Source organism: Manis javanica, chromosome 4 (assembly GCF_040802235.1).
Source record: "Manis javanica isolate MJ-LG chromosome 4, MJ_LKY, whole genome shotgun sequence".
Classification (NCBI taxonomy): domain Eukaryota; kingdom Metazoa; phylum Chordata; class Mammalia; order Pholidota; family Manidae; genus Manis; species Manis javanica.
The window spans coordinates 86281047-86292715 of record NC_133159.1 but is presented as its reverse complement, the minus strand read 5'-3'; the positions used below and the strand labels follow the sequence as shown (position 1 = coordinate 86292715).

Here is an 11669-nt window from a genome sequence, read left to right as displayed (position 1 = left end):
CATAAGATGGTTCTCATTGTTAGCCATTTCTTAGTGTTAGCTAAGTTTATATGCATAGCGAATGTTCATAGGAACATCAGAAGTCTTTTGCAACATCCACAGTGAGAAATATGGGTAAAGGCCTAATTTTAAAAAGACCTGTTTTATAGGGGTGCCCCCCCAGCGTTCCCCCAAAAGGAAGATCTTCTGTTCTCTGTTTTTGTTGCAGCCTATTCCCCAAATCAATTAGGCTTACAGAAAGGAAATTCTACCTATATATTTAGTGCTGGCCTACAGACCCTATTTCATTCTAAATGTTAGAAATAACTTTAGAAACTAAAAATAAAGTTAAATAAAGCCAGAACAAAGAAGTTACTTTCATCACTAGTGGTATGGAATATAGTGTCATCTGTTATAATGTTCTCAAGGAGATATAAAAGACCAGAGACAGAAGAAAAAACTCAGAAGACTTGTTGTCTGAACTTTAATTAAATATTTGAATCAAGGAAAATGGGAACTGATGAAACTTTAGTAAGAGATATGGTACATGCACAAAGGGGAATAGATTAATAAAATGACTGCTGATCTATTATTGGTGATGGACATGTTGGTTTGGTTTGGTTTTACTATAAATATGTCAAAGTTTCCTACAACTCCCGTAATTTTATTCAAATGCACAAGTGTTCCCACTATCCTGGCTTGTAATGTCCAGGAATGCAACAAACCAAGCTATTTTTGTTCATGAATTACACAGTTAATTTAGTCTGTTTGGCCCCATCATTGATGTAGTTAGCAGTCAGAATGCTGAGACATGATTATTTAAAATAACTTTCTTCCCACTTTAATTTTATAAAGTGATTCCACACAATTTTCTGTTCCATATATTTCTAGATCAATAAATCAAAGATAAAAATTACAAGCCTCAAATCATACAGCCCCGAATTTTAGAATAATTCCCATTTGAACTATTTGTTATATATAACTAAGTTGATTATACTTCCTTCAACAGACGCAATATTAATGTTAAGTGTCATGGTAATACATATGAACTACATAAAAAAAAACAGTGTTGCTCTCTAATATGTGGCTTGTTTAAACCCTAAAGGAACACAATTGCTTTGCAGAGCCAAACCATATTATTGATCCATCTTGACTGTGGTTCCATTTGCAAGATAAAGTCCCAAGTGGGAGTTTTCTCATAAACTGGGTCAAGACAAGATGAAGTCTAGGTAGCCAGAGGTATGTATCTCTGTGTCTCTTTTCAAAAAATTGAAGGCCCCTTCTTCCGTGTCTGAAAGAAGTAAAATGCCTTTGCCTAATGGGTATTGCTTTAGTATACCACATGCCCAATACGTTCTAGCATCTAGGAGCATGCAATAGCAACTAATATTAGCTATGTAGTCATGGTATTATTAGTGTTTAATTATATTATGTGCATTGAGATATTTTAAATGTTAAAGAGAAAACAGGTCTTATTCTCCTTAGCAACCATTATAGTATAGAATGTTCAAAGCTGCAATTACACTCATAAGGCAAATAAATTGATTACAAAAAGAGGGCAACAAGTGTGCATGCTATAAGAAAGTGAAACTGGTACCTAAAATAGATAAATCCCCTTATTTGTTTTCAAAATTCCATTGCTGACCCAGACATTCGATCAGCACAATGCAAATTCTTCACTTTAACATTCAATGCCAATTTTCAGTCTTAGAAGTGCAAAAAGCAGTGTAAAATAGTAAATCTAAGGTGTTTTCCCCCTCACTGGCTAAGATTCTATCTCATTCAGGAATGATATTACTTTATAAAAACTCTTTTAAGAATAAAGAGTTTGAGGTCTTAATGGCAACTCAATGTTGTGCACATCTGTGGCTTCATTCATTGGGTTAATATAGAAAAGCTAAATTATAAGAGAAACAGCATCAAAGATGAGTAACTCTCTAAAATACATCTTAAATATTATTTCCTTCATCAATATGCACATTCAAGGAGCTTCATATATAAGACAAAGAAAGTGGGAATGGTAATACGTTATCAAAGCTTTTTCAAAAAGGGTTGAAATAAATTAACAGGTTCTTTTAAAACGTCAGTGTGCAAGGTCTTGAAGTGTCCAAAGTTTGGACTCAAGGATTTCTCTAAAACTCAGAAACAATGAGTTAAAATCAGGTAACCGTCCAAAATGATTTCAGGTTCCCCATTAAGGAAGAAACCTTGGTTCAGGTGCTAAAGGCGAAACCTTGGCACGGGTTTAATTGGGCTCCGCCTCTGCAGGAGTCTTCGTTCAGGCAGGGGACACTTTACACGGACAGGAAGCGATGGTGCCCAAGGACGCTGAATGCCCGGCACCTCCGCTTGCCTCGGGCCCTGGCCGGGGGTCACCAGTGCTGGCCCGCGGCGCGGGTGCCCAGCTGCGCCTGGGACATGGCGGGCACGGCCGTAGCGGCAGCGGCTGCGGCCGCCGCGTCGCCGACGCCGGGCAGGACGGAGCGCACGGAGCGGCGGAACTCCTCATTCCTCCACGTGTAGAGCAGCGGGTTGAGCGCGGACAGGGCGCAGCACAGGAGCCAGCTGGCCGCCTGCACGCCCCAGGGCACCGGCAGCGAGAAGCCGCTGGCCAGGCTCACCCACACCAGGGGCTGCGTAGCCAGCAGGAAGACGCAGCAGAGCAGCAGCACCGACAGGCCGCTGAGACGCCGCTGCGCCCGCCGCGGGTGGAGTGCAGGCGGCAGGGGCTGGGCCTGCGCGGGGTGCGCGGCCCCCGCGGGGCCCGGGGCGTGCGGGGCGCTCGGGAAGGCGGCGGCGGCTGCGGCGCAGCCGGGCAGCTGGTGCAGCAAGTGGAAGTTGAGGACGCTGACCCGCTTGACGCTGACGCGCACGCGGCGCACGATGCCCAGGTAGCAGTGCAGCAGCAGCGCCGTCTGCACCAGCAGCGCCGCCGCGGCCAGCAGCGCCGGGTAGTGGACGCGCGGCGGCGCGGCCCCCGGGCGCGGCGCCCAGGGCGGGAGCAGCAGCACGAGCCCCAGGGCGAGCGCCCAGGACAGCGCTAACATGCCGGCTGTGTGGCGCCGCTGGTACAGCGCCTGGTAGGTGGCGGGCGCCCTGGTGATGAGCAGGTAGCGGTTCAGAGCCACTAGGCAGTGGGATAAGAGGGACACGGTGAGCCCAAGGCCTAGCATCCCGCCCCGCAGCAGGCGGTAGCTGTTCCCGGCGGCGTCCCAGTCCCCCGGGGGCTCCGCGGAGCTGGTGGGCAGGAGCCCGAGCACCGCCTCCTGCGGCATCCAGAGAGCGCAGACGCTGAGGTCGGCTGCACAGCCGTTCACAATGAAGGCGTTGCTGGTAGTCTGCAGCTTTCGGAAGGACGACACGAGATAGATGACCATGCCGTTGGCCAGAGTGCCCCCGATGGCCAGGCCCGAATACAGGAGGGACACGGGGATGCGCCGGCCCGCCCACGACTCTTCTTCCTCGCAGAGCAGCAGCAAGGATCCCCCGGTGGTGGAGGAGGTGGACGTAGAGGAGGAGTTGGTCATTCTGGCCAACTCTTCACACCTCGCTCTCTAGCGTTGGCTTCTCGCAGCGCGGCCCATCCTGCCACCCGCCTGCCAAGAGGGCAAAGACATCCCCTCAGCCCGCTGCCAGCGACACAAAAGGCTAAAGCAGAATAATGGGCTGGGGGAGGGGAGGACAGGGAGCTCCAGGAGAACGGGGGTGGCAGATGACAGGTGCCTGCCTCGGAAATGTCTCCAGTGCCAGGAGAAAGACCTCTTTGCATTCAGCAGGCACCTGGGAAGCCCTAGGACAGTGCAATGCCAAGAACAATCTCTTCTTCCTCCTAAACACATGTGCAAGCGCACACACGTGCAAGCGCGCGCGCACACACACACACACACACACACAAAACTGGGAATTCTGCCAGATGGAGCCCCTAGTTTCCAGAAGAAAGCAGAAATAGCAAAGGTATCCTAGCTGGGGAAAATGCCAGGGGGAAGAGATTGAGGGTATCTTACTTTTGGGCTGGTCCTTAGCTGGCGGTAGCAGAGGGAGAGATGTCAAGAAGTACCTCCTCAGCAGCAGCATCTGTTGGTCCCGAAATCAACAGGAGAAACTCAGCTAGGATCAGTGCCAGGAGCAAAGTGCCTGCTTCTCCCAAGCAGCATCCCCACACACGGTCCTAGGCAGAAACCAGCAGCTTCAGGGAGACTTCTCAGCCGGCAGCGGGGCTGGGGAAAGTGGTGGGCTGCAAGCTCAGACAGGTGGGCAGGCGGGCGGGCAGGCAGCAGCGATGTGCTTGGTTGCAAAAGCAGAAGCCGAGCTCAGGAGAGCACCCTATGCTCAGAAGAAAGAGTGGTGGCTGATGCGATGATCCCATTTGAAGCTCACTCCTGCTTAGTTATACATCACCCAGGGAAAAGGCAGCCTTTCCACACTTGGCATGAATTATTCAATAGCTTCTAACTTGTGAAAGGAAAAAAAAATATCTTGCTTAAAAAGTTCTGTAATTACCAAGCTTCTCTGTCTTTTCTCTCTTTTAGTCACCTTATTTTTCATCCTATTTCACTTTTCCTTTCTTCTTTTTTTCCCCTCCAATCAATGTTCAAATAAAATTTAATATGCCTCCAATGTATTTCATCCCAGTCTAATGCCTTCTGGGGGCAAGATTTCTCTGAAGGATAAATATAGTCCCAATGCCCAGGATGGATTCCATCTCACATCTTTAGAGAAAATTATTTTATATTCTAATTTGAAATTCATTTTTAATTTGGTATGGTGGAGCATGGGTAATTATCCACAGAAAATCCCCAAGTCTTAATTTAAATCATAATTTCAATGTTTTTCCCATCACCAAACTCCTTTACAGAATTTGGCTTGGGTTTCAGTAATGAAATTGTTAAGAGAATAGAAATGAAGTGTTCAGGTTAAAAGTGGGTTTGCAGGGTGCGGGGGCAGTGGAGAGCAAGGAACCTAGAAACTCCCAGTGTAAATGATAAAGATGGCTCTTTACTTAAGAACTTTTATTTTGCAGTTGACTTTAGGTGGAGATGTGCAGTTTAATGTTGGAATTTTCTTTGATGAAAGTATTCATATAACCATTCCACATGGGAAATTTTCCATAAAAGTCATCCCCACAGTAAATCATTTTTCATTGGGAAAATCGCTTTTTTGAAAACTTAACTCACTATGGAATGCAGTCACATGGCATAATGGAAAAAAACAAAATGCTAGGTGGGGTTTCAGAACACCCAAGTTCTAAGCTGAGCATCCACCAGCTGGCTTTGTGATGGATCATTTCAATCTTGTCAAAAAAGTTTTCACTCAGTGACTTCCACAGTCCTTTCTGTTCAAACTTTCTGTGAATCCCCATGCATAAATTTAATATTTCTCTTCCCCAGTTCTGACATTTGAAATATACCTATTCTATATAATGTGTACGTTAGTCCTGGACCATAAGGCAGGAGTCCTTTCTGGTCTGTCCCTAAGGGTAACATTTCAGGGTGAAGTGCAAATCCTGACTGCTCTGCCTTCCTCTCCCTCTTTCAAAGAATAGTGTGAGTGAATGATTGTTAAGAGCTCAAATGGGAAGAGGGCTAAGCATGACTTGCTGGATTTAGTTCATTTAGGCCAGCATCCAGATGGAACTATGTGAGTTGGGGGATTTAAGATAAGCTCCAGAGCTTTGTTCTTTGGAGGATTGAATGTTCAGATATCAAGTTTATGGAGGTTAAGGAGAACTTGACATGGCCATTTGCCTATTGCTATTTCTCTTTATTGAGGCTTTGAACACACCAAACACAGCCAGCCTACAGAGAGATTTTGCTAATTATTTTGTAGTTAAAACTTGTCATGAAATAAAAATTTCCTTTCAAATCAGGGGAATATTCAAATTCCTTATCCTTGGTCCCAGATGCTGCCTTACCTATTGCCTGTGGGAAATAGCAAGGTGCCTGCTGAGAGACCCCAGTGCCATGCAAGTCACACACGCTTCTGCCAAGACCATGCCTTCTCCAGCCCTGACCTGGCAAGGGGCTACATTTTGTTTACATTTGGTTTTGGTTTCCGTTTTCAGCTACTGAACTTACATAATATGTAGAGTGAGACTTTTTTTTTTCTGTCTTATTCCCAGCACCAGGGCAGTGCCTGCCACATAGAAGTACTCAATAAATACTTATTGAATCAGTGAATGGATGGCTGTATAAATGATTTCATTGGTTTTTTCCATGGTGAGACAGGGATTTTCATTAGCATTTCTTTCCTCATACCTCCAGGAACTTGCTCCATCAACCACCTCTTTTGATACACCTCCCATCTCTCTACTCACCCCTAGTTCCTTTCTTTGGTCTTACAAAAATGCCAGTGTAACCACAGCCTAATAAAGCCTTGCCCAGCATTCCATCTTCTTCCCAAGCTGACTACACAAGCTAACTCCCTTAATGGTGGAAGTGTTTGTTTTCTGCTTCTACTTCCTTTCCTCCCATTAAATGCCCACCCCACGCTGCTTCTGGTTCTCACCTCTGAGACAGTTGGTCAAAGGTCCACCCATACATCAAATTGCCTACCAGACATCTCCACTTAGGTATTCTATAAGTATCTCAAAGTCCGAACATCCAAAACGGAGCCCCTCATCTTCTGTCCAAACCAGTACCTCCTTCTCCTAGGTTCTGAATCTCAGTGCCCAGGATACCAGTAGCTCAATGCCTAAATCAAAGTCTTAATTCACCCTTGAGTGTCCCTTTTCTCTCTTATTCCTTACATCCATCAATCACCAAGCATCATCCTTCTACTATGTTAATGTCTTTTAAATTTGTTCACTGACTTTTATTCACTCTGCCACTACCTGAAATCAGACAACCATCATATCCTCTGTAAATGATCCCAACAAGCTCCTAACTGAAATCTACTTACAATCTTATCTCTCTCCAGCCCAAGACATCACTTAATATGTTAAATACTCTTATTTTTATCTGTTTTCCACCCTCCATACCAACGTACATTGGCAATAGAAACTTTGCTTTTATTACTACTATTATTGGCAGCTCCCAGAACAATGATAAACACATAGTAGAAACTTAATCAATATTTATTGGAAAATATACAAAGAAAATGCCACTATTGCTCTTGGGAGAATCATAAGCACTAGTTCCCTACTGCTCTCGGGAGAATCATAAGCATCATCACTGCCAATGTTATTGAATCTATACCATGTGCATGCACCAAGCATTGTTTTGAGTATTTTTCTTCTATTGTTTTATTTAATCCTCAGTCTAAGCCTACCAGGTAACCAGGTGTACCTCTAAATTTGCCAGCTAGGGCAGGAGTCCACATACCATATGGCTAAATATTTTTAAATCATAAACCAAGCTATTGAACTATTAAATAAAATATGATTCTACTCCCCTAAGTTGACTGACTAATAGACTTCCACGACAACTGAAAATCTGGGCTCAAGTTTAGAATTCTCAGATTCATAGGCTGGTCCATGCTCTTGGAATGTGACAACTCAGCTTGCCTCTAGCCCACAGTCCAACATTTTCTATCCCCCACCCCCACCGCCCTGCTCTGTCATCACATGCCAGAGGAGACTCATGTTTAATATAGGACCCTTCAGCCAGTGCATCAGGTCCCATTTGTACTCCTGTCACACAGGCTGGAAGGCAGAGTCAGCCATTAGAAGGACAAAGCCAGAGAAGAGGTCCATGCAGATCGTGGAAGCATGTTTATGGCCACTGGGCAGGTAATTCTGGGGTCCTGGTAATAAACATGGTCTAGTAAGTGAACTCTAGGAGATCTTGTTGCCTTGAATCCACTTAAAAGATAAGGAAACTGTGTCCTAAAGAAGTTAAATAACTTGCCCAAGATCATACTGCTAGGAAGTGGCATAACTAGGATTTAAACCCATTACCCCACATTCAACCACTACACTATACTTCCCCCCTTGGTAGAGTTTAATTCCTTAACATGGATTATCTCCTGTAATTAAAATTGATGTAAAAACGACACCAAAAACTATAAAAGCTTGAAAATAAATAATTTATTTCTCTCTCAGGTGAATGAGCCATCCAGGTGGAAGGCAGACCCACTCTGTAAGGTAATCCAGAAACTGAAGCATCTTCTTTGTGCTCCACCATCCCTTAGGTCAATAGTATTCAGTATAGACCATGACCAGCTGCATCAGCAGCACATGGCAACTTGTCAGAAATGATTCAGACTCACTGATCAGAATTTCTGGTGATGGGGCTCAGTCTTCTGTGTTTTAATAAGCCCTCCAGGTGACTCTGATGCCTGCTGAAGTTCAAGAACCACCTCCCTGGGATATGATCCTCATCTATGTGGCTAACATTGTGTTACCAAGACCACATCCACATTCCAGTGGGCAGACATGGGGAGAGAAGAAAGGGGTGGTTGGTTTCCTTTTTAAGGAGGTGAACTGAAAACTTCCCGTGTCACTTCTGCATATTCCCCAAATGGCCAAACCCTAGTCACATGGCTGTCCCATAGTGCAAGAGAAGCTGGGGCCTGTCTAGCTGAGTGCTCACATGCTCTGCCGAAACTCAGGAAGGGAAGGAGCAAGGACTGGGCAGTGGGGGGGGGGGGGGGGGGGGGGGAGGAGTTACTAGGTTTGTGCAGGTTAAAACCTGTGAACTTAAAACATGTTTTTTCTTGGGTCCTATAAGCATGGTGCCGAGAGCATGTCAGCTTTTCCAGACCCTTTGAAAATGTTTGATATCTGAAAAAAAGAATTACTGGCTCTGAAATACAAAAAAGAAAAATTTGGAATATGTCATATGTATTAACTAGCTAACTACAATTCAACTCATTGTTATGTATAAATAAAGTAGGATGGGGATACAATTTCATATGTTTGATATGATGTGTGATGGGGTGTTCAGATGTGTTGAGGTGTGCACAAGTCTCAGAACAGTCCTGCGTTTGTCCTCGTGTGACCTCTTACATCCTCACCTCTCCACCCCATCTCTCATTCCTCCAATGCTGCTCTAGCCAGACTGTGGACTTGCATCCTTGAGGGAGCCCCAGTATCTCCTCTCCCTTGCATCGGGTATCTGCATTTGTTCAAGGCATGCTGTTCCCCTGACTGCTTCTCCACAATCTGCCCCCACTTCTGCCTAGCTAAGTCCTACTCATCTTCCAGGTCTGGGCTCAGACTTCCTCTCCTGCAAGGAGTCTTTCTTGAGCCCCACGATGAGCTGTCCAGACTGTGTGCCCCCCAAGCACCTAAGCATATTACTGCCACAGCCAGGCTTCCCAGGTATTGGTTATTCCCACTCCAAATGGTGAGCTAGTTCAGGGCAAAGCTCTCCTTCTGATCAGAGTGCCTGACACACTGTAAATACTTACCCATATGCTGACTGAACAGGTGCCTAGGGAACCTTTGACATGTGGGATCAAGGTTTCGATCTCAATTATCTTCTCAAGAGATACCACCAGTATCAAAGTGTGCAGCAAAGCATTTGTTAATATTAATTTTTATATAATACTTTAAAAGCTTCCTATAACCACATCCTCATGCTTTATACCACCAAAATATTTTTAAACAGAGCTTCTGATAACAACCCCCACTCATACAACCCCACACCCACCCTGACAGAACCCAATGTGTACTTTCCTAGTCCTCCATTTCCTAGTACCCAGTCCACCAAAACATGATCTAGCAACTGTCTCATATACTTCGGGAAACCCAAGGGTAAGTGGCAACAGTGAAAAATGCTCATTTTCTGTTGCCTTCCCTGGCTGCTCTTAGCTATGCCACAGATCAACCTCACTGAACACAGCACTGGAACTGTCTAAAATCCCACTTCAAATCCCAGCTGTGTTCCCTCAGATCTTGGCCTCTTGGAGCGATTTCAACTGCAAATCATTTTGGTACCGGCCTGTTTGGACTGTAGAAGAGGTTTTTCAAAGAAACAACAGCTTTATGTCGTTTTATAGCCAAATGTAGGAGTCATTCAACTGCACATGAGCATTTCCAAGAAAGCCCAATGTGGAGTTTTTAGAGGTTATGAATTTATAGTTAGGAAGCTAGAAATGGCCTATAGTTTGTTCCCTCTGAATCCCTTTACCTAGGGGATGTGAGGCCTTGTGGTGACGGTCCTCAAGTTCCCTCGTGCCCTTTCAGACTTGGCAGAGCAGCCGGCCTTGCCCAGCAGCAGCGGCTCACTACGGTACTGAGGGAGTGCACCACAGAGCGTGCCTCTCCGCTGGGGATGGTTTTTGGCAGGAGACGTTTGGCAATATCTGGAGGCATTTTTGGTAATCAGGGCTCCAGGTGGGGGAGTGTTACTAGCATCTAGTGCCTAGAGCCCAGCAGTGCCACTAAATATCTCACAAATACGCAGGACAGAGCTCCCAACAAAGAATTGTCCAGCCCAAATGTCAACAGTGCTGAGACTGAGAAACCCTGGCAGAGGGGTTAAGAGCTCAGGGTCAAATCCAGGGCCTGTTTATAGTCTCTGGAAAGTTATTTCACCCTTACAAACCTCAGTTTCCTCATTTGTGAAATGAACATAATATCACCTACCTCTGAGTGGGGGTCTTATAATGATTAATAAGCAAACTGCTTCACGAAGTGGCCAGTGTATAGCATGCTGCACATATTAGCAACAGTGCTGATTCCCCACATGGGCGGGGAGTGGAGGGCATAGAGACATGACCCCTCAATGAAAGGTAGGGGGTGCTAATGAAACAGAAGTACACATAAACCAACTTTCCAGCTCTGAGTCCCTGTCACAGAGTCCCTATAGGCATTTTAAGGCAGCTGTGACCTTCCCTAAATGTGTGGGCAAAAGTGTCTGTATGTATTTGTGCCTTTTTCTGAAGATTAAATAACTTCTATTAGTTTCTCTGTACTCTCAAAAGTCAAGAATCATTGATGTCGTTCAATTTCTTCATTTTGGAGAAAATTGAACCCCAAACATAGCAAACTACTTAACCAAAATCACATGCACAGTTGGATCCATGCCTTGACTGAGGTTGTCCCAAGATACTAGGACAGGTGGCACCACCAAAGTGGGCTAGGACATAAACTCAGTTTATACTTAACAAAATAACTAATAACCACAAACATAATTCCTCAGTCTAGTCCTATCAATTTATAAATCTCTACACCTGTCTTTTCAGAGTTAATTGAACTGTGATCTTCCAATGTACTATACCAAAATCACCTGGGTCTGCATCAGAGCTACAGTCTGGGGCAAGGAATCTGTATTTTAACAAGCTCCCTAGGGGATTCTTTTCTAACTAATAATTGAGAATCACTGAAGCAGAGGTATATAAGCTGATCTGGTTAGTTTTTGAGCGTTGATTTGTAAAGTTGCCAAAGCACTTCTTTTCTGAACCACATTTTCAGCTTTTCCAAGAAAACCAATTTGAACTAAAATTGCTTTGGCTTGGTCTGTGTCCAGAAGTGGCTTTTTTTCCAGTAAGAAGTTTAATATAGTTTATTTATTTTAATGTGCTAAAAAAATATTTCTGTCCTATAGAGATAGGAACTAGATGGATACCATCCAGTTTCGTGTTTTCAAGCACTTAGGAATTATTTTAGGTAATTTAAGTGATGAAATCAATTACTTTAAAAATGTGTGTGTGTGTGTGTTCTCACATTATCACTGATGGGGGAAAATATCATATACTTTTAGGTACTTGGCCATAATTATTATCATTTTAAATTACAGTTAAGCAGG

At 44.6% G+C, this 11669-nt stretch overlaps 1 protein-coding gene across 1 annotated transcript; it reads right to left on the bottom strand.

Annotated features, from left to right (window-relative positions):
• Positions 1 to 435: 435 nt before the first annotated feature.
• Positions 436 to 5832, bottom strand: GPR88 (G protein-coupled receptor 88). Its single transcript, XM_037018718.2, has 2 exons — positions 3984 to 5832; positions 436 to 3575 (listed from the first exon to the last, which is right to left on the bottom strand). The coding sequence occupies exon 2, from the start codon at positions 3504 to 3506 to the stop codon at positions 2352 to 2354; it is 1155 nt and encodes a 384-aa protein (XP_036874613.1). The 5' UTR covers positions 3507 to 3575; positions 3984 to 5832; the 3' UTR covers positions 436 to 2351.
• Positions 5833 to 11669: the final 5837 nt, after the last annotated feature.